The sequence below is a fragment of the Alligator mississippiensis genome, chromosome 13, assembly GCF_030867095.1.
Source record: "Alligator mississippiensis isolate rAllMis1 chromosome 13, rAllMis1, whole genome shotgun sequence".
Classification (NCBI taxonomy): Eukaryota; Metazoa; Chordata; order Crocodylia; family Alligatoridae; genus Alligator; species Alligator mississippiensis.
Window position 1 is genome coordinate 58,053,875 of NC_081836.1, and position 25,756 is coordinate 58,079,630.

Consider the following 25,756-nt stretch of genomic DNA (forward strand, 5'->3'; position numbering starts at 1 on the left):
TTCAGGAACCGTTGCTATGCTCCTGCCGAGCACATGAAAAATGCAAACCCAGCTCTCGGTCTTAATTCCGTGCAGATTAGCGTGCACCGGGGTTCAAAGGCAGCGACGGAGCAGCAGAAACCCTACCAGAAATGACAGGGAGAGATTTTCTGGGGAGTAGAAAAAGCAAACCTTCCAGTGACAAAAAGAGAGGATTCTTTAATTTTATAAAGGTTCACCCAACCGATGAATCTGAACACGTTCACAATGCTTCCAAAATTCAACCAATTTTAGAAGGAAAGCAAAGACATTTCCACAGTTTCACCCTGAACCAAGGTTACGAATTTCACATAAAAAGTAGGTATGGTTAATACAAATAACTAGGAAATAAGGATAATGATCAGTACTTAAGGTAGCAATGAAATGATTAACAATACAGTAAGTTTCCTCCTACAGTATGACAGTCCTTCAAGGCACTAGAATACATCCACAGTTTTGAGAGGCGACCGATAACCAGCAGTCACCACCAGCATTCTGGCTTTTTTTGGTTCATACTTTAGCAAAGAGTCTGCAGCAAATCAGTGAGGGGGAATGTCTCTGGCAAGGCATCTCCATTTTAATACCATGTCTAAGGACTAGGAATAAAAATCTAAACCGTGACAAAATAAGTAGGTTATTTCCGTAATACATGCACTTTAAATAATAGCTAATGACTTGCTTTTTATTCTTTTGGAATTTCTGCTAATGCCATCTGTATTAGCAGCAATTAAGCTTCCTATGCAAGTCTGCAGTAATCTGCTCTTTCCATCCCGGATTTTGGAAGCCAGTGTCGAGACACAGATCATTAAACTTCTTCTGGATGGCTGTTACCTTCTCGATAACACTGAAGTGGAAGCTTTGTTCAGTTCCACCACGTCTTCAAAAAAAGCTTTTCCCTGTCAGGCCTCGACTCGCTGGCTTCCCACCAGGGCAGAAGGGGCTGAAAGTCTGTCTCCTTTACAGAGCCGTGCTTTCCGTGTCGTTGTCGATGTCCAGCATGAGATGGTTTTGCAGTTCCTTGCCCGCGGACTCTGCAGGAAGCTCTGAAGAGGGGCCTCGAAGTGGTTCTTGAGCACTGGAGTTGGAGTCTGCGGGGGCAAAACGTGGGGGAAAAGCATCAAAATTGAGCAGCATGTGGACAGTGGCATTTTAACCACTCTTAGATCACTAGTAGCACTTAAAAAAAAAAAAGAAAGAAAAAAAGAGGGAAACGAACAGATGCAGGTAGGACATCAAACCAAGGGCCTGCGTCTGTGCACGTAACACAGGGGATAAGCCAGCTCAGAACTGGACTGAGGTTGGGCAGCTTCTCAGTCACCTACGTAAGAGGGAAAGGTATTCACCATTGTAGAGGTTCAACCAAAGCATCAAAGGGTCCGAGGCCAAGATGACCGTGCCCTGCAAGATTCCTAGCTTCTGTGGCAGGTGCCAGGAACAAGGGAGTTCAGCAGTAAGAATTAACTCAGCATCTGGGAAATGTCAATCAAGCACCTCCTCCCCCTCCAACCACTTTGGCAAGCCCTGGGGGCAACCAGCGGGATCATTTAATACAGGGAGGAAGAAGTTCAGTAACTAACAAAGAAATCAGGATTAATGGCCGGGATCAAGGCCCTTCCCTTGTCTGGTATGGTTCGTCTTGGTCTTGGATCAGTGACAGTTTTGTCCTGACCCTCTGCTAGGGGTGGCTAGAAAGTGAAACAGTAGAGACCTCACCGCTGCGGCTCCAGTGACTCACTGCACTGATGAGCAGGTCAGAAACCCCCAGGACTTCAACTTGGGGAACTTCAACGAACACAGTTAACTCCAAATATTTATGCTGAAGGCAGGGCAGTGGCACCTTATAGACTAATTCAGAGTCATACACTTGACTGTAGGCAGGGAACAAAGTTGGAGATGAGGAGGACCTTTCTGCCCCCGAGGGTGGTCATGCATCAGAACAGGCACCTGGAGCAATCGTGGGCTCCTCATCCTTGGAAGTTTCCAAGAGCAGGTAGACGGACACTAGGCTGGAGCGGTTTCATCAGAGAAGATCCTGCCTTGAGCAGGGCGCTGGACTAGATGATCCAGCCCTGCTTTCCTACGATCCCACTTTGTGAGATGCTAGGCATGCATCTGACAAGTGAAGGTAATGTAAGAGTGATGTAGCTGCGATGGGCCAGAAATTATGTGAGAGGCAGGGAGCTCTTAGGGCAGTCTCTTTTATTGGCCCAACTGCATAGTTGGGACAGTCAGGCAAGCTTTCAAATGCAAAACCCGCTTGTGTTCACAGCACCTGACAACGCAGGCTGTCGCTTATGAAAGTATGGCTCTGAACTGGTGGATCAAGGTGCCACTGCCTGATTTCGCACCAGCACGGCTAACTACCAATCCAAAATATTTGTGCGTTGCACTCGCCTCAGAAGAGAAGTGTCACTTACTGCAACACACTGGCATCTACAAATACAGACTATAATTCACTGCTCAGCTCAAGGAGCTTGAAGAGGCAATTTCACAAGCCCTCCCTAAGAGCCCAAAATGCACCAAGCTTCAAACCCAAACACTAATGTATCATTTACTTAGCATGTTTAAATTGGAAGCCTTGATGCTAAGTGATTCACCGAGAGGCAGCGATGGGATTAAAAAACCTCAAGTGCAGCCTTTCTTCCCTGTCTTCAGCAATAAGTGTTTAAGCAAATCCTGTACCTGGGGTTGACAGAACTGCTCTTGAAAGTCCAGGTTACAGGAGCTAAGTGACACTGCTCTCTCCCTGATGGCACTTCAGTCACTGAATCAATACCTCGGCCAAGGTCCTGAACTGATCCAGCTTTCTGCACAGAGCGATTTGCACACTCCACTAACTCATTAAACGACTCCACGTGCCCTTTGTTAAGAAGGGGCTTCCGGTTTCTGCATCCTTCGTTGTGCGTTTCCCTGCACAGCTTCAACTGACAAGCTGTGGTTTCCTCCGCACAACACAAGAATAAGTGCCGGATTGCACCCAGAGGATCATTACGCTCGATGTCAAATGAAGTTACTCCAAACAGCTCAAGAGCTGTGAAGTGAACTATTAACGTGCACAGCAAAACGAAACAGAATAAAACAACTTTGTCCCAAACTTGCTGTAAGTTCAATAACTTCAGCAAACCACTAACATCTTTCTTCTTTTCAGTTTGAAGTGTCTTGGTTACATCCACCGAATGTGTGCTCATAGCGTCCCATTTCATTGAGCGGAAAACCCATCTGACTGCTGGAGTCGATGGAATCAATAGTCTCTCCAAATCAATGGGAAAAAGTCCAGTAACGATATTTTCAGAAGGCCAAATTCTTGTTCAGCCTCACATTCAAATGCCTTTGTCCGTGAAGCATATTATGAACTCAACTTAAAGCTAGCAGGCTGTTATCTTGCTAATAGGTTCTCAGCTTTTACCACGGGGACACACCAAACCACTCTTTAACACTGAAATAGTACATAACATTAGGATCTGGGGGGGGGAGTTTAAGTTGGAAAACTGGCTAATTCCCTTGCTCCACACTCCCCTACTGCTGGCGCTAGAAGTGACAAGACACACTAGTCAATAGCCTTCTAAGAGCAAGGGTTTCAAGTCCCTCACTTGGACATGGAGGCAATGAGAAATGTTTCAGGCTTTGTGTCTTTTCAGACTTCAGATGAGCAAAATTACCTTTCCACAAATGGAAGAGACACTGGAAATCTAGCCTGGTCTCGCACACTGCCCAGACGTCTACTACTGCGATTTGCATTTGTAGTTTAGCCTTATCTACAGAATCACGTAAGACAGCCTTAACCCGAGAAAGAAGACATGGGGCAGGAGAGCTTCCTACGACTGTCACTGTGAAGGATGAACGAGGAAAGGGAGTGGAGCTAGCACCAAGGGGCTTAGGAGGGTCCGAGGGGTGTCTAGTCACAACACAAAGTGGTAAAAAGCAGACGGCTTCTTTACAAGTAGCGTGGTGATAAACCCACCCCTATGGAGTCCCATCACATGAGATAAAACAAAGGGTGACATTACTGATACAAAACATGACAATTTGGGGCATTTTAGTCTCAAACATATTTAGTATGTTAAATAAAGAGCAAGCACAAAACAGAAGAGCCATTCTTGACGCATGCTGTGCTAATTAGAAGGCAAGCAAGCCGCGTTACAGTGACTGGTTAGTAATGGGAATTAGTGCACACATGATTATGAATTAGCAATGCTTTGGCCAATCATATGCCTTTTCCTTACCATTAAACTTTCCAATTTCAGTTCCTACTGAATGCAGGTCAAACATCTAGATTGTTTAATAAAATTTCCAATTAGAATATTCTTTTCTGGGCTTATCATTTTACAGCTATTAACAGGATTTGAAGCATTACTGAAGTCCAGAGCAGGGAGGGAGGAACTGGGTATGCCAGTGCCCTGAGAGCTTTTCTGCCAATTTTAGTTTGGCTTCCAGTTTTCCAGCCTGCAAGTCAGTTTTTTCCCTATTATGCATCTTACAGTTAAACAAAAATGCAACACATCACAGATTGATTAATTTAAAAGTCCAACAAGAGAGTTAATTTAATGAAAGCTACAGCATCTGTTTTAAGATAAGTGCCTATGAAACGCCTGGAAAGTGAGATCAGACATTCACAACTAGTGCAATGTCCTGTGTTAAATTAGGATTTCAGGATAAAATTTCACCGTAATCCTGATGATCGGGCCTCTAGTTTGGAAACGATTCATGATCCTCTCCTGCCAAGAGGGGAAGCTAAGCATCAGGTTTCAGCTATTTCTCAGTCTCCTAGTTTGATCTGGAACAGCGAGTGCATTTGTGGTGTTCATCGAGAACTTCTCCTCAACTGGTGGTGTTCGGGGACAGTTCTCAGACTGATGTTCCCAATAAACGCTGTCCAGCTGACTTTGGCTTGCTTGGATATTTTGCATCTTTCAGCACTAATCTGTGAAATGCTAAGACTGACACATCTGAAATAAATGCAGTTAAGTGTCAGTCACTGGTTTCCCCATGAAGCTTTCAAAATCTGATCCAAACTACGAGAACAACTTGGTTCTGCTCCATGTTGCTGATTTGAACAAGTGGAAGTCCAATTCCCCCAGCAGAGATTTGCAGAAATGTTCTGCAGTTATACACTGATAATGTCAGGGCTGCCCGCACAGCGCAGCATACAGCGCTCTGTTGTGGGGGCCTTGCTTGTGTAAGCATCTTATTACAAAAAGCGCAGATCCCTGCACTGAGTGGCCACCTTCTAGAGGGAAGGGTTTGTTTCATTACATGCTCGTTTGTCATTAACTGTACTAGAAAAACAAGTCTCTGATCGAAATTCTTCTGGCTGCTTGTCAGCAATAAAAGCTATTCCCTCAAATGAAGAGGAGACGTTTTACAATGCACGTGGAAAAAGACAGCAGGTGCCACTAAAGCAAAGTAGTCAGACCAGCGTATCCTGGGGGGAAAAAAGACTGATCCCCAGAACAACTCATTTACAGCATTTCAGCTGCACCAGCGTTTCCCAGGGCAGTGCTGGGACATGCTGCAGTTATTCTGAGGACACGACAGGAGTGAGGCTGACCTGTAGAGAAGGGAGGGGAAGGGAAAAGGCATGAAAGGAGAATTGCTTTTTAAAGCAACTGACTTTTCAGACATTTAAAAGCAAGCTGCTATTGGTAGTTCTCTCATTTAGGCTTCAGTTTCATACCAATTTAAAACACTTCCTGGAATTACTGCATTTGGGGGTAATCGGTTCAGATAGGCACCCCACAGTTTTCAGCCTACCATAAAGTTACTACTGTAACAGGTAGCATCTCAAGAAGCATTACATTAGGATTGTGAGGCTTCTAAATCTGTTCTTTAGACAGTTTGTAGTTGGATAAAGACTACAGCACTGTTAAGGAAGCCAGCGAGTTTACAGAATGCAAATGCCAACATGCCAGGATACAGAGATGCTGCCAGGTGCTTTTTTGCATGGGGATGTGTGTGCTTTGCATGAATAAGTTCCAAGCAGTTAAATACAATTGCAAACCCAGGGTAAAAAAACAACACACAAACTACAGCAAAACAAAAGCAGGAAGAGAGGCAAAGTCGGCCTGCGCCGACTGCACCCGACTCTTCTGCTTGGCAAGTCAAGAGAACAGACCTATTTTAAGAAGTTACTACTTGACACTAGGTTCCCGAGGGGTAGTTCTGGCAGACGTGGCACCAAGCTTTTAAATGACATTCTTTGTGCTGTTAGTTGAGAAACAGGGTTTTATATTCGCATTTTAAAGTTAATATGTATTTTTTTTCAAACTGGTTTCACAAAGGACTGAGAATATCAAAATGAAACAGTCCCAAATATATGTCTGTTGCAAATGGGGTGGTGTGTGGTAATGAGCTACAGTGCAACTGTGACAGAGAGCACATACTCCAAAGCAAATGTATAAAACAAAGCTACAGAGAGCGAGCTGTGCAGGAGCATTGAGCTGTATTGCAGGTGTCTGATCAGTACAAACCTTAGTCGCAGTAACCTTCCTCACCTGTGAAGGCATCATGGGGTACAGCTGTTAGGCAACAGAATATATTTTGCATTCCAAAACACAATTAGTTTTTATTCTAGAAAGCTGCAAGGTCATTGGAAAGGGTTTTAACCATTAATGAGTATAAGCAGATTTAAAAAGCATTACATTCACTGCCTTTCCCTTTCAACAGATCTAAAATAATGATACACTTGAGAAGAACAATTCAGACATGCTAGTTTTTATGCTTGCGACCGTAGCAGTTATATTTTCACTTTGGGATTTAAACCGTCTAGTACCACTTGTCAGTGTGGTCGACTGGGAGCGCAGTGTACTGCCTCAGTCCCCAAAAGCAGCGAGCAAGGTGGGGGAGGAATATGTGCATATATTCTCATGAGGCCATCTAAGAAAGTATTTGTTATTTTTGGCAGACCAACTGGAAATACCTTAAAAGGAGCCTGGGTTTCAGAAAATACTGATTCTCACCCTTCAAAGTAGAAGGTCCAGTAAAAGTGGTTTTAAGGCACTCAAAACCAGGAGCTGCCTTTCAAAGTATCGGCTTTATGTATTTGCTTAAATACACTCCTTGGCTATGCCTTCTAGGTGGGTGGGGTCTGCCATTTTGGCAACCGCTGCCCAGCGTAATATTGGCTGTTAGGATGCGGATGTGTTGGGGCGAAGCTGGGCAATCCAGTCCTGTTGCAACGCTCTGCTGCCCAATCTGGAAAGTCAGATTAATGCACACATCTGATCACTGGAAGGGGCTGGGCTGGGCTGTTCTCTGCCCAGTGATCTCACAGAGCGCAAGCAGCAGCTGCGCATTTCAACAGGAAAACTAGTAACTGTACCTTAACGGCACATACATATTGTAGGAATTATTCTAATACGACTCATCATTACCTTTAAACATGGCGTTTATCGTTGTAAAAAGAATTCCCCCTCCCACTCCGAGAGATCGAGAGTAGACAGAATCCACTTACCAGTGACTATTTTGGAAGCAGTTTGAGAGGGGTTTGTGAGAACGCCGTCTCCAGCCACGTGAGGGGCCGGGGGGTGGGGCGGAGGGGGAACGTTAGGTCGGTTCCTGGGTTTGGGTACTGGCCTTGGCCGTGGCAGCGTGCCAGTCTGAGGAGGAGATGGAGACTGCGGAGTTTCCTGGGTGGACGACTGTGGCTGAGATAAAGACGAACTAGTCTGGTGCTTTCCTAGAGGGGGTGTATCAGGAGGCGTTGGAGTCTGCGGCGGCGAACAGGACGTGTGCTCGGGTCCGTGCTCAGTGCTAGACGCAGCAGGTGGAGAAGGTGCTTGACTGTTGAGTTTTGGCTGCAGCGGAGGAGTAGCTTGTGTGGGGGGCTGTGGAGGGGGGTGGTTGGGTGCCTGTATTGGGGGAAGGCTACTGGAGTATCTCCGAGAAGCAGAAGCCTGGGAAGAAGCAGAGGTCTGGGCTGCCCCTGCATTTGCATGCTGACCAGGAGGCGAAGGACTTCTGGCGGTTGGTTTTGGAGAGACCGATGGTGGTTGAGCAGCTGGAGCAGAACTTGGGCTTCCTGGCTGTCCTGGGGGTGGATTTGCCGGTTTAGGAGGTGCGGGTGCGGGTTTTTTAACGGCTGTGAGAGACATTAATAAGAAGGTGTTTGTTACGGTGTGTGGCTGAAGTAAAACCTGGAAGGGAAGCAAGGGACATCACACAGGACATCTGTACGTACTTGCCAAGTGACTTTACTTCCCCAGGGATCCACCTTTTGTTAGTTCATAGAGATACCACACGTTGGTAAGTAAAAGTTACTAAAACAACAGCTTGGAGTACTGCCACTAAGGTGCTGGTAACAGCACAATTTATTATCGTGGGAGAGTAGGATGAAGCAAGCGTGGGCACAATACTGTTCAAATGCCTGCTTTGGAGCTGGGTTGGTGCAGGGTGGGGGGGGAGGGGGAGACCCGGGACGGGACGACAGACTTGAAGAGAAAAAAAAGATCCATTCAAATACACCAAAGATTAGAAGAAAAGAAGATCTTAGGTACTGGTTACTTGAGCAGCACTGGCTACGAGGATCACGTTTGGCACGACAGACACCCAAGGTGGCATTTGGTCACGGTTTGAAAACTGAGCCAAGAATACAACATACCTCTTCTCACCGAGTGGGGGCTGGGCCCAGCTGCGTTCTGCGGCGGGTTAACAGAAAGCTGGCTAGGGGCGCTGGCAGGCTGGGGCTGGTGCTGGGGAGCGCTTACATTCCCACCGTTTCTGACGGGCGGAGGAGTCGTGGAAGGCGCCGTGTCCCTGGGCTTGGCAGCACTGAAAATTAAAAACGAATCAAAAGGTGTTTTGTTTTTATAAAAATGCTTCTTCCAAGTGAGCTGCACTGATTCCTGGGTCTACCCTGCAAACAGTTACTTTCCTGCTACGCGCAGAGGGTTTTGGAAACAAGCCCTACACAGGGGTGGTATTTAAAAGGGAGCTGTGGGTTACAGCTGAGCATGTTCACAACTGTCTCGTTTCTCCGCTCACTTAGTCTCAGGTAGACTCCCCAGACTGCGGCATGCGGTATCCCTACCTAAACAACAGTCCGGAGCTATCATTTTGTAACCTGTCCATATATAAACACCCGAACCCATCATTACAGTGCAAGTATCGGCTGCGTTGTTCCACGATGAAGCAGCAGGAATACCCTGAATCTCATTCCTCAGGCTCCCAACACAAGAGCTCCCAGAAGGGCTCCGATTACCACCCCCGTCTCACTTCAGTCTAAAGCCCTCCAGGCAAAGAGGCTTAATCTGCATTTTGCTGTGCGTTTTACCAAAGCAACCTGCAGATGGACACTGTGATAACTACTCCCGGCCTGAACCCCTGGTGTCGCAGACTGACCACGGCACAGCGTGCAGACATTACACTGAGTGCGGTTCCTGGGGGCAGGAAGGTGGGCACAGGGAATTCCTTCACCTCACTGGGGTTGGCTGGGGGTCTGTTCTCATCTCCCACCTGGATTTCATTTGCATCTGGACGTAGCCAGTTGAGAGAGAACAGTGCTTAGTCTCCATTGAATAGCATAAAAAAAGCCAACCACCACTTTTTGGAGCTAAGACTTGGCTAAAAAATTGGCCCCACTGGGCTATCAGCATTAACACTCAAGGCTATTGCTCCAGACCCTCTGCAGATTCTGGAGGACCTCTTAGTTAGATGGGAAACAGCAGAAGCGTGAACAAGCAGCAATCCACTCATTTTAAATGAAAGGCGAGACTGAGGAAAAAGCAAAGGGGAGGTGCTAGGATGGCACGGGCAGGCTCTTGCTGTTGGAGCTCGGCACACATCACACGCTGCCCTGTCTCAGTGCAGCGTGGTCTGCAGAGAGCCAAGCAGCAGCCCGATGCTCCGGGCCCCAGGCAGGAGAACGGAAAGCACTTTGCTGCAGCTGCCACTGAGGAGAGCAGCTGAAGCTGCCTGCCAAAGGAGCAGTCGTCTCCTCTCTTCAAGAGCTCCAGAGAGCTCCCAAACGAGCTGCCTCAGACCTGCTCGAGAGAGCGAGACAGGCCACTGCTGAAGTCTTCTCGGAGAGGATGAGGAGGGCTCCATCCTGGGGGGGGTTGTTGTTTCAGAACCTGGGGAGACAAAGCTTCGGCTGGGATGATGTAGTCGGGGCTGGGGATTGGACTGGATGTGACCTCTTGAGGTCCCTTCCGCCCCTCAGTTTCTTTGATTCTGTTGTAGCAGAGGCCCATGACAGATGTTAAGGAAAGGTGGGGACCTTTCCCAATCTCAGCATTTGGTGGCAGGGAGAGGGCAAGTAACCCAATTCCAGGAGGAAGGAGTAAAAGGACCTGGGGAATGAGGACAATGGAACCGGGAAGAAAACTACTGTGAACACGCTGTGTGTAGTGGAGCTGTTCATTGTCCCAACCCGTGTCTGCCTTTCTTCCCCACACACTTGCTGTGAGAATCAAATCCTCTCTCCTGAAATCCCCTCATGCTCCATTCCTGCCTCGTGGGAAAGGGCAGAACGAGCTACATGGCCAATCACTTTTGCTTATCATATTCAACCTACTTCCCCTCCTCCTCCTGCGTGTCAAGTGCACGCAAGCGCAGCAGACAGGCCGGTGGCAGGCTCTCGACTACCATGAATACGAGCCAATTTGTTCACCTCTCCTAGGTACTGGGGAAAAACCGAATCGTGACAGGAATCCAAAGTTCTGGGTCCCACGGGGCCAGCTCCGTTAAAGAATTCATGTTGTTAGAAAAATGTTTTGGGTGCAAATATATTTTAAACAAAATTAGTTAGGAAAAAGGCACCAGTACATTGTTGTAAAGATAGACACCCAACCCCCTTATGCTTTACAGTCCACTAGGACTGCTCTTAACCGGTAACAGCCTGGGGATTGCAAGCCTCCCCTAAGCTGGAGAAGTGATCATAATGGATTTGCCTCTTAATATCTCCAAGAGCATCACCTAGAAAGAAAATCGTTGCTCTGACTACTCCAAAAATATGGTTTGTAGCCTGTGTCATGATGTAGGGGACTGAAGCTTGGGAAGTACTAGTCTTAGGCACTTAAATTCTTCAGCTTTCACTTGAGCTGCCAGTAGAGTGAGAGCAAAGTACAGCTTCAACCCTAAAGTATGGAAAGGAGGGGATCAATCTATTGCTATTGGTTTTCAAATCAAAGTTCATGACAACTTGAAAAAAAAGGTAATGATTGCCTACAATTTCACAGTAATTAAGTGGCAGAAACTTAAAGAGCATCACACTCAAGAAATTCTGATGCTGAAGAGTGATAAATTGACTTCTGAGTTGCTGGTTAGAAGCAAGTCTGTTCCTCCGCTAGCTAACACGTACTGAAGACAAGTGAGGCATAAATCCAAGTCATTAATACGAAATGAGACACAAAACCTATAAGCTTCCAGTATTGCCACAGATAGCTTGGTTTCTTTCAGCAATAAACTGACCGCCATGAGGACGGCGAAGATGGCAGGAGTGGGACCCGAAGAGATCAGCCAGGAGCAGAGGGAGCCTGCAGTTTGAGAACTCTCCGAGAGAGAGACGGGCTTTGGTGTAATTAGTGTCGAGCACAAACCATCTCTTGTGCAGCGTTTTCTCCTCGTGCATCGCACGGCACCTCACACAAGAGGGCAAGCACCGAAGTGGCAGAACCCCGCGGACGGCCACGTGGCAGGTCAGTTTGCTGCTGAAGGAGCGGGCCCTAAGCGGACACCAGCAGAAGCCGTCCTGCTTACCTGACATCCTCATTTCCTGGACTCGGTAACTGTTCCGCTGTGCCAGCAGAGGGAGCAAAAGCAGCACCCGCCGGGCTGGTTTCAGCCACAGCACCCTGCGAATGCTGCTCTGCTCCGGGCTGAGCCAGCGTGCCAGCCTCCGTAGGTGGGAGCGGTGGCTGGAAAGCTGGGGATGTGTGCTTTCTATTTATAGTGCCACATCTCCGAGGATTCACTTGGAAGTCCATAACCTTGACACCAAAGCTACAGAGAGAAGAAAGAGTAAACATACCATGCAAGCCAACTCCAGATACACTGAGCAACAGGGCGATACCGCATGTTACAACCCACGGAAAACAGCAGCAGCCCCTGTTGCTTAGCATGCAAAGCAGCAACAGGGAAAGCTTCGACTTTCTACACGAACACCATTAGTGTTAAGACATGCAACGCTACTCGGCTTATCCACACAGAGGGCAGACACGTCCCTCGGATTCAGCTTCAATTTGGTTTTGAAGACGGACACCAACAGCAAGGTCCAGCTGCTCTGCTTGGTAGTTTTACCGTGTTAAAAAATTTCCTTCAGCACCCCGGTAGGGGCTGGTCCTGCGGAGCAGGGGGTCGAACTAGATGTGACCTCCTGAGGTCCCTGCCAACCTCAAATTTTCTATAATAATTTTTTCACTATAGTTTGTAGCTTTTCCCCCCCTTAACAGGCACTCTGAGTCATCACGTACATTTGACAACAGATGTTAGAACGTGGATATACACTTCTATAAGTATGCTTGGTTTAAAACATGAAAAAAAGGAAAGAAAAAAGTACAGGTCCTTATTTAACTATGGGTAAACGGACTGGAATTCCAACAGACAGCACCGTCAAACTTGTGAAGCACTGTTAAAGTTCACTAAAACGAGTTAAAGGGAACCTTGAATTCATTTTTGATTCCCTCCCTCTCTCCTAGTCAATGCTGTTCAGTACAGGAGAGCAGGGAAATCCAATTCAAATAACTCTGATAAATGCAAATCAGCCAATAAACGTGCATGTCTAACCATAGTTAAATTGTTACCGTTTTAACATTTGCATGAAGAGCTCAAAACACAACAGCACAATGCTTCAATACTCAAGATACAAATGACAACAAATGAGTTTCCACACTACATGTTACATGGGGGATACAGCACAGTTTTAGTGAATTCTAGTATCTGCCGTGGTATATCATCAAATCAGAAGTCTTTTATCATGAAGGCACCAGGTAACACCACTTCTGCCCATGGGCTTTAACCAGAAGCCTCAGAACATTCAGAAGTCAGAGATATCCATTAAAAGTGTGTAAATCTGATTTGGGAGACTCAAAACCTATGAGTTGGGAATATGATAAAACAGAAGCAGTAATGGTCTGCTTGGCTTTTCTCATGCAGAGAGCATACGTTGAAGGAAACACCAGTACGTTACCTCTGAACCTTCCTCAGGCTGCAACAACACGAGGGGAAATAAAAATCACTAAGACGTTACCTAGAGGGTTTCCATGAAGTCCCCCTTCTGAGGTCAACATACAAGGTGTCAAGCTACACTCATCAGTAGTTCTGTCCAAGTGCAGGCCAGTGTCTGGAGATCAGTGCAAAGAGCCCAACATACCTTTCCTTCTTCAGCAAATCCCCTTCCATTACAGCCATGCTGACCGGCCTCTTCCGTTCCTGAGTCCCTGACTCGTACTCATTCCCAGTGTGAGACAAGTGATTCGAATTAACAGCAGGAAGCAGGACAAATGCCCCAGACACATTAAAATCAATTTCTGGGCAAAAGACAGACAGGGTATGGTAAGGCATGAACACACAAGGTAATGTACAGTCTTGGCAATTTAACTCCAAGAATATCACGCAACTGGTGTTCACAAAAATCCTTGCACGAATGGAAGTCCTTACCTTCAGGAAAAAACCAAACTGCGTGCTGAATGATTGGCTCAATAATTGCTACCACATGGACTGAAGTTGCTGCTGCCATTTCAGCAAGAGATCTGGGGAAGAAATTCAGAAGACCAGAATCTTTGAGACAGACAGCTCTTTCAAGGGGAAAACCTTGTTAAGTGTGTTTGGTAGTGTTGGAGTGTAGCTATGATGGCCCAGGAAATTGTGGGTGGTACCTTTTGTGAGACCGACCGCTTAGTTGGGAGAAATTCTGACATGCTTTTGAGCATAAGGTGCCTTTCCTTGGGTAAAGGACATTTGTTTTGCATGCCTTAAAGTGCAACTCCAAGTTGAATGAGGTATGGCAAGTCTAACTGCCACCCCACAAAAAACAAACCAAAACAGTACACTCCCAAATACTGCAGACTTCATCACAACGCTTACAGAATGCACATTTCTAAAGAGCACCACATCTGTCTGACAGATGTGTGTGACATTTCATGAAGCTCCCTGGAGGAGAGATGCTTCTGAAATGTGCCTACAAATCTCTCCACTTCTTGATAATTTACATTATTTAGGGCACTGGGATCTATGATGAAGAAGGTGCTACGATACTTTAACGTTCACTAAGTGCTGTTTAAAAAAACAAACCCCAAAAACCACAACTTACCCTTCGGTCTTTGCCCATAACAAGTTGGGGCCTAACACTATCGCAATGTTGCTGGGAGTCATTTTATTGATGTCACTGTTCTGTGAGAGCTTTGCCAGGAATTTGATTAAATACCTATGAAAATGAAACATGTCCTTAGGCAGTTACAGTAGAAGTGTATCACACAGGGCTACGCTAGCATCTCAAAGATTAAAGGGTACAGTAATTTTTACATCAGTGTCGTCACCTGAGAAGATACTGCAAACCAGGACCACACACATTAGCGAAGCTAGCATTTTAAGCAAAGCTTCTGGGAACTCTTTAGGACAACTGCAAAATGAGACCAACAGATTTCATGGTTTGCAGGTGGCCATCAATTTTTTGCCCATGAATCAATAAAAACTGAAGTCAGTGGGAAGTGATTAATAGGATAGAAGATTTTTTCCCTACTAAGCGGAAGAAAGCAAATGTTTACTGAACCTGTACTGAGATCAGATGGATCATGCACTCTGCAATCACATTCAAAAGGTGGGCTGTGCCATATTTCAACAAACGCTTTCCCATTATGCACTTAAGACTTCTAAAAGCTAAAGAGATCCCTTTCATGTCCTTGAGAGTGAAAGCCAGCTAGAGATAAACTGCAAGGAAAGAATCCAGGTGCAGCTTCCATACTTGGAAAGCCTCAAGGGAAAGAAATGCTAAGTGATGTGGAGTAGTCTTGCAGAGAACGTACACTCTAGAGTCTATGTCAGAGTTTCACTGGAGCGAGGCTACAGGGACTGCACTATCTCTGCTCAGTTTGTGCTTTTAAGGCATAAGGCACTGCCGCATGCAATGCACTATTCAATTCAACAGCCAACATCCATACTCTCCAACTCTTCAATAAAACAGGATGTCCTTTCAAAAGCTTAAATGGAACTTACCCAAGTAAAAAATACAAATAAATAAAACTGGAAACTATGACAAGTCAAACCTTTGCAAGCGGCTGTTTTCTGCTATTGCAACTACAGTCCTAAGAACTGCAGCAATCGTTGACGTACCTGAAATTCGCCAGGTTGTGCTTGGGCAATCTTTGACAGATTCTCCATAAGTCTTGCAGCTTCTTGTCCTGGTCTTGTATACTGTGGGGAGGAGACAGCCTTTCTTTAGACCAGACTTTTAGACCTGCAGGAGGAATTCTGTTTGCTACCAAAGAATGCAGGCCTTACGGGTTTCATTTATGCATAATTAGCCCGCTGTCTGTGCGTTAATTTAATCAACTGCTTTGTAAATCCCTTAATTAATTGTAATAAGCAATAGTCTTTACACACATTGGAATATTAAGCTACTTCAAGTAAAACACACATTTCAGTGCAGTTACAACCAAAGCGGTACACTCCTTCAGCACGCCATTGCCCACTAGAATGGAACGAGGGTGGGGCGATTGTGTAAGTGTGAGAAGTTTTCTGTGCGTTTGAGGGGAAGTGAGAAAAGCCCCATTCACGCACGCACTGCTCACATCTGTGTTTCTAGCACTCTTACTTTGCAGCTTGCGTCCACTCCTCATAGAGGCTGTAGGTCATTAAGGGTTCTGGTAACTCTCGTAAGTAGGACTTCAAGGCACCTGCAAACAGACCAGGAGAACAGTCATCTCGGCCATTTGAAACACTGGCCTCAGTCTTGCGGCCGGACCCTTGCACTGATGTGAAGCCCTGCTGAAGTCTGTGCAGGGACACATTTCAACAGTGTATCTGTCCCCAGCAATGGGGCCTCCCGGTTACTACAGTAATCAGCACCACCACCAAGTTCTTTAGAATTTCAAAATGACTTTATGGACTGAAACCGCAGCTTCAGCTGCACACAGCTCTGGACTCTCAGACCTCTGTCACAAGAAGAAACATGACACTGGTATGAATGCAGCCACCTGAATTCTGCTCAGGCCTTACAGAAATAAACATTCCACGTGTGCCTGGTATGCGTGCCCTACACCTGATCTCTGCAACACGGGTGCACTGGGCTGGAGGGTTCATACTACTTGCATTTACAGTGTTTATCTACAAAAATGTCTTAATATTGTAACATGCCAATGACAAATGAAAAACATAAGGGATACGATTCAAAATGGTCACGCTACCTGCTACAGCATGAGGGTCCGAATAGAACTCATCGAGCTGGGAAGTGGAACAGTCCAATGCAGCTTTCAGCTTCTTCAGTTTGGAGGCTCCGGCAGCAATCCTGAATAAGCCCTACATCATGAGAACAAGGGTCAGTTCCTACGACTGACAGCTGACGTGCCATTGTTAAAACCAGCATCCTTCACGGTTACAACAATGCAGTGACAACCTTCCTTCTTGCAACAGTTACAAGATTCACGTCTTTATTTTGCCAACGCAAAAAAGTTAGCTTTGATACATCAGCGCTGATTCAATAATCATACTAAACACCTTCCCCTCCACTGTCCCCATCTCTGTGTTTTCACATTCAAGTTAGTCCCATTTGGTTCCCGAATACATTTGAAGTTGTGGGGACGGGTGGGTTTTCCTGTTGGGAGAGGCTAATTTACACAAGGGGACAAAACGCCCTTGTATTTTTGTGCCATGCAGGCTTACTTACACAAATGCTATCCCCTTCCTCAACAGTTACACTGACTGGGCTTTGCCTCTTCTCAAGACCTTTTACACGAAAGAAAAAGTTTACTGTCCAGTTTGCAGAAATTCCTACCTCTTCTTTCATTCCCGTTTCCAAGAGCATCATAACACAAGCCTCAATAGGGAGTGCAATTTCACGACCGCTGCGTTTGAGATGCTCCTCCAGGGGTGTTCCAAAGGCTGGCTTTTCTGTCCATTTGTCTAGTTAGAGAGTAGCAAAACACTGAGCAACATGGTGAAGGGAACAACTTGAACTATGCTCCAGAGAGGTTTAGAAGAAAATCAAGTGTGATCATAAGAATTTAATTACAAGCATTGCAGCCTTTGATTTGTAAAGTCTCTTTGGTCATGAGAAAAGAGAAAAGCTTGCAGGTGAGAGCAAGACAGTAAACCCTCTTGTCCACCTCTCTTTGGGCGGCTTATCAAATTAATTATTCTTGTGTAGCTGGAAGACGTTATATCCACCAGGTAAATGTATTATAACTTATGTTTGGTTTTCAGTTAAAATTAATTCTGATTTACCACAATTCAGATGCATAGGTTTTTGGCCCTTTTAAAAAGTATTTTTGCTTTTGCTCAGGAGAATTTCTTATTGCTTGACCTGGGCTGCCTGATTGTACCTGCAGCTGGCATAGTGCGCGTTAGGCCAAACGCAAAGCCTACTATTGATGGCAAGAGTCATGTATGTTAGGAGCCCCAGTATCTCTAACTGGATCACCATATTTAAGGGTCTGTCACTGTTCCAGTACTAAACCCCATCCATCTGTTTCCAAAAAGCATTCAAAACAGCTTTAAAATTTTACTCTTGGTTGCATTTTTTTAAGCAAAATTTTGACAAAAGGTCTTCCTCACAGAAGGCTGACTCTCCTTGCCCCCTAGAATTAGCTTATTTCCCCCAGTACTTTTGGGCTGTCACAACTGACAAATGAAGATGTGAAAGCATTACATGACTGTTAGTATCTAAGCACCATTTCTTTTAGAGGGGAAGGAAAAAAGCCTGAGACACCATGTTTTGTAAGATACCAGCAGGTTACACATGCCATATGTGTGAACTGCATCACCGCTGCTTGGGTTTTAGCGCTTTTCATTCTTAGATTGCCTAGCACTTCAAACAGACAAATAAGCATTTATGATCCTCAATTTAGCAAGTAGCGGCAGAAGGGAAGTGCAGACAGCTTTAAGTGACTCATTCGAAGTTACAGCAACAGAGAGCTGAGCTGGGATAGAAGCAAAGGCATTTTCTCCCAGTCCCAGCTCTTATCTCCTGAACCACACTGCTTCCCAGCATGCTTTCCAAGTGCTCATGTAATACCTAACACTTATGCAGTACTTGGCTTCTCAAGTGCTGTACACACTGGCTAATTAATCAGTGAGGAAGCAATCCAATACAATCAGATCTACTTCCCTTAAGTAGAGAATTGACCTCACTAGTCCATAATGTTCCACCGTGAAACTGTACTGGTTTTACTACTCTGCTAAACAGTACCTTCCATTAGCGTCACTGAAGAGCAGATATTACATGCCATGCTTCCAGCAGTTCTCAGCATTTCCTTGTTTGGGGGGCATTAAGACCTTCCATTTGATCCACAGCCCAAAACACTCTGCTGAACTATCAGCACACATGGTTCAGATGATATACTTGTCTCAGATTTTGTTCAAAACAGTCCTTTAGTATTTGTGACTTCAGCACTCATAGTGGGCACCATGCTGATAAGGACAACGTTTAAGATGGCAGCTTCTGCTCCAGGTTTCTAAGTGCGACAGCACACAGTGCATCTCCACGCCATATGGTAAGCCACGGGCAAGGTCCAAGCCTAAGGTCAAGTTGACTAATGCATAGCTTGATAGCACCGAGAAGAGATAAAGAATTCTTGTTCACTTGTACCCTCATGGATGAGGGGGGCCAGCACTGCAGTCCTGAATGCTTCGAATAAGCCAGAGCTCAGTAGCCAAGAAGTAGCTGCAGTACAATATGAACATGTAGAGAAGGGATGCTTTTGGAAAGGGGGGGCGGGAAGCATAATCAGCTTTGCAAAGTTTGGGGGAGGTCCTTGGAATTCAAATCCCATAATGCTGGTACTTTAGGATCCTACTTTGTTTCTTGCTCGTGAAGGAGTCCCCTTTGGGACATGTGTGCCAGGGAAGGGTTACTGAAACATTCCCACTATGTCCAGTTAAGAGAGAGGGAACACATTGATGCAACCAATTACAGAAGTCTTCTCTTGCTTTCTCTCAGACAGACAGACCCTTAATGTTACATTAGTGTGTTAATATAGGGCTGGAGGAGCTCCAGAGAACGCAGCAGCCAAAGATGGAAGGATTTGGGGGGATGTAACGTTGTTAAGAGATTAAAATGGCTTTTTAAAAAGGCTCTGCATGCAAGAGTCCAGAAAGGAGAAGAATATAGGTCAGAGGTGGCACAGGCAAGGAGAAGCGTCAGCCAGAGCACAGGTTACTTTACCTTGATGGGCTTGAATTTCAGGGAGGACCTTGTCTAAGACTGCTAATGATTTTCTATGGTAATCTGCTTGTGCTTCTAATAACTGAGAACAAAACCCACATTTCAAAAAAAACAAAAACAGGGTTAGCTTCTGAGGAACACACACACAACGAGAAGGTTTAGCACATGTAATGTCATCTTTCAAAATGAAGTGGTTTTCCACAAGTGCCAAATATGATCAAACAAAAGGACACTCACCGTGACAAAGTATCTTGCATACTCCCCTTCTTTGGATACAAAGTTATACATGTCTGCTGCAAGTTGGTCCTTAGAGGGGGTGGGGAAAAAAAAAAAGAAGATAAGAAGCCTAGCTGGTAATTTAACAAAACCATTTAGTCTACACTGCAGGAATCAAATGGTTCAGCATTGCCATCACTTGCTTTACACACGGTAGGGCTGCCAGCAGAAAAAAGGCTGTTTGAAGAATGTACTTAGTTTACCAGAAATTCACACGTCCACTACTGGAATGCAAGGAAAACCTATCATTTGTGGCAACACCGAGAGCATCTTTAAGCAAGTGGGTAATTGCTGAACCACAACTGGATTTTGCACAAGTTTGTTTCCGCTCACTACAGCAAGGGTTGTTGTTCGTTACATTTAGCAGCCACCATGGGAGCGTACTTTACATGCATGTAAAGAACTGGCTATTAAAAAAAAAAAAAAAAAAATCATTCCTTCCTCAACATTTTCTACCCCACACCACAACAGCAAGATGCAATATTTCTTAATGACTTTGTAATCAAGTGGAAAAAATCAAAATGCAAAAGTATCTTATGAAAACAAAGCGTAGTCAGAAATCTTCAGTGTGAGGTTTGGAAGCCTGCGACACTGACAGCAGCATCACCTAGGTCACTGGCTTGAAATCTCCATGTAGTTAGTAGGGCTGTGCAAAGCTTCGGTTGCCGATTCGATTTGGCGGCCGAATCTCCGAAGCAGAATCAAAATCAGGAGACTCATTTTCTCGGAATCAAATCAGAACCCTCCGAATTGATCTGGAGAGATTTGATGATTCAGACATAGACACAGTTTTATATGTTTTTTCTACAAACCTTAAGGCACCAGGTGATTCGTGAATGCCAAGATGCTGGTGTTTGGGGGGGGAGGGGGGGTGTCCCCAGAGTGTTTGGTGGTGGCCCCGGAAGTGGACCAGAAGCACTTCCAGGTCCACCGTGGACACCCCTCCTGGCAACTGGTGCCTCCTGGGTCTAGGGGGGTGGGCACCCAGGGTCCCACAGTGGTTGATTGCTGAGCTGGGGGCGGGGGGCACATGCAGGGCTCCCCACGCACTCAGTGGCAGACCCGGAAGTACTTCTGGTCTTCTTCCAGGTTCGCCACTGAGCATGCAGAGGCCCCCGCCGCACTCCTGTGGGAGGCTCTATCCACCCCAGCATTCATAAGCCATGCCTAGTACCTCGAGGTATGTAGAAAAAACATTTAAAGCTATGTCTGAATCACTGATTCTCCAAATCGGAATGGAACCTTCAGATTCAGATTTGGCCGAAACAAACTGGGACAGTGAGCCAAATCAACACATTGAAACTGTCCCCCGAATCGGGCCCAATCAGAATTGAATATGGTCCAGTTCGCACACCCCTAGTAGTTGGCATCTGATGGATACGCAACAGCTGCAGGTACATGCACTGGACACCACAGCCCAGACCTAGGAGCTGTAATATGAACACCAGCTCATCTCTAGTGATTGCAGTCTTACAGATCCAACAGCCAACAGATCACCAAAATCAAGTTCATTTTTGGGAAGACAGCTTGGGGTAACATTTTACTCGTTGAATGGACTACACCACACCTGACCTATGGAAGAATGGTAGAATACCTCCGACCTCAGAAATAAACATTTTCTTTAAGCTAAAGGGATACAGAAAGCGACTCACTTGACTTGAGGCAACTCTTAAAGATGCATTGCTTTATGATAATTACCACCACTTACAGTTCCTGAAGATAGTGCCAGGAAAGGAGTTTATAGGATCAAATGCAACAAATATGCTGTTAGTGACAGGCATATCCAAGGAGAGATTTTACAGATTAACCCATACCTTGCACTGCTCTACTTTGTTTCCAGCCTCATCCATCTCTTCTTTCAGGGAATCAATTTTTGAGGGATGCACTTGAAAATTAGTTCCTGAAGTCTTGTGGACTTGGTTATACCTGCAGAAGAGAGGCTTCAGTTATTCTGTGGAGATTATGCTAGGTTTATTAATAAAAATGCAGCTGACCGTCTCTCACTACATTAAGCAGAGGAGACTTAAGAATCACTATTTTTGTCCTATCTACACTGGTGGGTGACTACCTAAGATTCAAGAACCTGACCTATACAGTGCAAAAATCCATGTCTTTTTTGTACAGCTTGAAGTTTTAGGTTTAGCTGATTTTCCTCTAAGTGTTCACATGTATACAACAGTGATTTAGAGGCAAACGCCAGAGGAATGTCAGGAATGGGAAGACTTCACTATAAAAACAACACTTAACCATGCGATTTACCAGTAGTTGAAGTCATTTCTTACCTGGCTCTAGCAGAATCCCAGTCCAACACCAGCTTTGCAAGCTGCTTCCTCAGCTTCTGAATGTTGGGAATTTCTGCCTGAAACCAGACATCTACTGTTTATTTTCATTTAAACACTCTAAAAAAATTAAGTTATTTCAATCCTATGTTATGTTAACAAGTTATTTCTTATCTTTTCAACAGAAGCCAGTCCATACCACATCTAGCTTACTTTGCTCGGTAAAGTGAAGTCAGGTTTATTTGCTGAAGTGGGCTGAAGCAACCTACCTCTGTGAGTTGCCATAGTGGTTCCAAGATTTCTTTTTCAATTTGTACCTCATGGTGAGAGAGCTCTATTGCCAGTTTATTCTCTGCATCACCACAAGTATCCAGCATTTTCCTGTTTAAAAGAAAAGAGCACAGGAATCTCAGACTAAAGAATACAAAATTAAAAAACTGAGAATGCTACAAGTGTGTGTTTTGCTAGGACAAGAGAGTCCAGTGCTAAGCTAAACACTATGGGCTTAGTCTTCAGAATGCAGTACTTCAACTAAATTAAATGTTATCCTTTATTTTAAGAGAGCTTTCCAATACTTAAAAACTCTATTACCGGAAAAACTCCAATCAGTGATGGAGCACAGCTTCATCGAGGACCAGACACTTACCCCAGCAGAGTTTCATCAGCTAGCTGGGCAGACCCTTCTTGCATATTCTGAGCAAGAGCCGTTAAAGGAAGTTTTTTCTGTAGAGCAGAAGAAATATAAGTATTTTGCCTCCTCCTCTTACATGCTGTTCTAATATACCTCTTCTAAAGTTCTTCTTCCTGTACCCTCTTCTGAACTATTTTTTCCTTAGCTCTTATAAAGTCCAGTCCCCAAACCCAGGGGCTGATCTGGATTACCTTAAAATGACACTTGCTGTTTTTTGCTACAATTTGGGTGCCATATGCCTACAGTGAAAGACCAGCTCCAATGCTAAGCAACCTTTTTCCAAGGTTCTCAGGAGAAGGCTGACTACATCAGTTGGCAAGAGTTACCACTAGCACAGCATCATTGGTTAAAAGCCTTTAAGCATACACAAATTGTAAAAGTCAAGTGAAACTTCTTACTTACAGCAAATCTCAAACCAACAGATCTGAACACATGGCACAGTTGCTCTCAGTGACTCTATTGAAATGCCCCAATCCTTTTACCTGATCTATACAGAACAAGCAGCTCAAAGAAACCTAGCCGATAGTGTTGCAAGTACAAGACAATCCAAAACCTGTTGCTTGACACTTATTATGAGGAGCTTGCCCGCCCATCAGATGCTTATCCCTATGTTTTTAGGGTCACTGGGAAGTGCCAGACTGGGTCAGACCAGTGGTCTATCTAGCCCAGCAGCCTGATCTTTTTAGAGGGAAAGCTCTGAACAGGGTTCATCTAGTGTGATTATCCTCTATTCATTACCCTCCCCAGTATCCACCATCATTGGTTTAGAGATGCCAGAAGATACATCTCCAACTGTTCCATTTGACAGTCATTAATAAACCTATTATGCATGAATGTGTGTAGTCCCGTTTCGAACCTGGCTATATCAGCCTCTACAACCTCCTGTGGCAATGAGTTCCATGCGTTAACTATGCGCTGCATAAAGTACTTTCTTCTGTTAGTTTTAAACCTGCCTCCTACTGATTTCAGTGGGTGCCCTGCGGTTCTAGTGTTCTGGGACTTGTTGAAGAATAGGTCCCTGTTCACTTTGTCCACACCCTTCATGTTTTTCATACACCTCCCTCAGCCTTCTCCTTTCCAAACTGAAGAGCCCTGGCCTTTTTAGTCTCCCTGGGACAGCAACTGCCCATCCCTCTGATCCTACCCCTGGATGTACTGTTCACAGAGAACAGAGGAAGCGCCCTGGGGCACTTTACAAAACAGCTATGCTATCCAAGTTAGATCATGAACTGTGGCAGACATTCTACTTCGTTAGAAATGTCAACACGTGGGATGACTGCAGAGTTTTGTTCCATTAGCTGATGGTGGGCATAGCATCTGATCAGCACACAAAAGGCTTTTTACAGACCAGACTCGGAACGCTATCCGAAGACCTGTCGTACTTACATGTCTCTTATCAGCATCTGTACCATGCTGGCCTTGAAAGCATCCTATTAATCGTTTCTGCGTAAGATGGCAAACAGACCTCACTGTGTCAAGACGTCTCTCAATCTAGCCATGGAAGAGGAAAACACAGAAGTTATTTTCTTGGTCTCAGCAGAACATCTTCTTCCTGTGCCACTTTTAGTTCATGTTTGTGTATTTCTCAAGTTCTACTGCTTACAAGAAATTCAGATGCTTTACTGTAAGAGCCAGATGGCAAACTTATTTGGAAGGGGGTTTACACTGCATTCATCTGTGGTGGCACAAGTTCTCCCCGCTTTTGCAGGTGACCTGCAGCCTCTGAGGGGCTCTGGAATGGAAGGGGGAAGATGACTAGAGTATGCTGGTAACCTGACAGAGCCCCACTAATACCTACTATTTTCAATTTGATATGAAAGCAGCAAATATGTTCACAATATGACCCGCAAACAATGCCTCAGTAGAGATTCCTGTACCTTCTCCATTCTCCCCAGTTGCACAGTGAGGGGTAGCAAACTACCCAGATCATTCAACTATAGCTAAAGGGTTTTGCTTTCTTGCTATTACCTCTAAAAGGAAAGTTCCCAAGCCCTGCGCAAGGTGGACAGGGCAAAGACAAACTTAGAAAAGTACTGAGGGTTTTTCTGGTGTGGTGGGAAAAAAATAAGATAGACACAGGGTACAATTTTCAAGACAGGTACTTGCATTTAGCTTAGCATAGCATATTGGAACCCTTAAGCTCACTTTTAAATACGGTTACACCCAGGTAAACCAGAGCTAACTTCATTTCAGAATAGGTTGTTCTTGAAACAAAAGTAAAGCCAGTAACTGAAACAGTTAAGATCCTTTATTTGGAAGAATTTTATCAAGAACAGGTCTCCAAAAGTAGCAGCGCTGGGGTAGGACTGCTTATGGCACTGGGAACCTCTATGCACAGCATCAGAGGAATGCAGTTTATCTGCGTTTCGATGACTCACCAAGATTAAAGGAGGCTCTTTGGAATGATTTTTATTTAAAAACAACCAGAAAACAGAGAACAAGTTTTATCTGTGGAACTAATTAGAAAAGATGCAAATTTTCACTTGGAGCTTCTACAGATTGTTGCTAGTGCCAAATAATTAATCCCTTCCAGGAGGGTAATACATTTCTCAATTATGTCTACACTTAAAAATAGCTTGACCCCTAGTATCCAGAACAAATTTCAGTATTTGCTAAGTTATCCCCTGTGATAGCTCTCCTTAAGCACGCAGCAACTGGTTTTAAAAATAGAAAGTGTACAAACTGTTGGCTTCTCCACAAACAGCAAACTGAACTTCAACAATTCTTATGTACAGAGAACACAGAAGGATATTGCTGCCACTTCTCTTCTCCATTTGGAGATCCATTTTATACCCAATGTCCTGATGAAACTCTCTCACTTAGGTTACTGTTCTGTTAGCTGGAAGCCAGTAAGAACTGTTTTCTTGGGCTGTTTTATTCCAAGTGGGGAAAGTAATTGTACCCTTAATGTACAGCCTTCCAGGTTAGAGACAGGTAGTTAGCCATGGTAGTCTGTAATCAGGCAAAGGGACCCACCTTAGAGACTAACCTGTTCCAAGAGGGAAACTTCAGAGCAAGTCGCCTCCTTTATTCAATGCTATGAAGCTTCTGTCTCTGAAAGTGGCAGCAAGGCAGGGTGGCACCTTAGAGAGAGTAACTCATCCAAAGAGGCATAAGCTTCATAGCATCTGATGAAGGAGGCAGGCACCTCTGAAGCTCATGCCTCTCAGAACAGATTAG

At 45.0% G+C, this 25,756-nt stretch overlaps 1 protein-coding gene across 6 annotated transcripts in view; it reads right to left on the bottom strand.

The window, feature by feature from the left end:
* Positions 1-178: 178 nt before the first annotated feature.
* ARHGAP17 (Rho GTPase activating protein 17) overlaps positions 179-25,756 on the bottom strand; it is a 58,150-nt gene continuing 32,572 nt past the window's right edge. The window contains exons 3-22 of one of the 6 annotated variants that reach the window (XM_019485473.2): positions 23,963-24,067; positions 22,532-22,608; positions 22,155-22,266; positions 21,889-21,965; positions 21,421-21,532; positions 19,568-19,636; positions 19,331-19,412; positions 16,943-17,070; positions 16,356-16,467; positions 15,764-15,845; positions 15,283-15,363; positions 14,264-14,377; positions 13,612-13,703; positions 13,325-13,481; positions 11,713-11,955; positions 8,615-8,784; positions 7,469-8,095; positions 6,486-6,509; positions 4,242-4,287; positions 1,018-1,106 (exon numbers count right to left, since the gene is read on the bottom strand). In XM_019485473.2, coding sequence (XP_019341018.1) covers positions 6,487-6,509; positions 7,469-8,095; positions 8,615-8,784; positions 11,713-11,955; positions 13,325-13,481; positions 13,612-13,703; positions 14,264-14,377; positions 15,283-15,363; positions 15,764-15,845; positions 16,356-16,467; positions 16,943-17,070; positions 19,331-19,412; positions 19,568-19,636; positions 21,421-21,532; positions 21,889-21,965; positions 22,155-22,266; positions 22,532-22,608; positions 23,963-24,067 — 2,463 coding nt within the window. In that variant the 3' untranslated portion in view covers positions 1,018-1,106; positions 4,242-4,287; position 6,486. Of the gene's footprint in view, positions 1,107-4,241; positions 4,288-6,485; positions 6,534-7,468; positions 8,096-8,614; positions 8,785-11,712; positions 11,956-13,324; positions 13,482-13,611; positions 13,704-14,263; positions 14,378-15,282; positions 15,364-15,763; positions 15,846-16,355; positions 16,468-16,942; positions 17,071-19,330; positions 19,413-19,567; positions 19,637-21,420; positions 21,533-21,888; positions 21,966-22,154; positions 22,267-22,531; positions 22,609-23,962; positions 24,068-25,756 lie in introns of all 6 variants that reach the window. The other 5 variants (XM_006268404.4, XM_006268403.4, XM_006268405.4 and 2 more) reach the window with 5 other exon arrangements.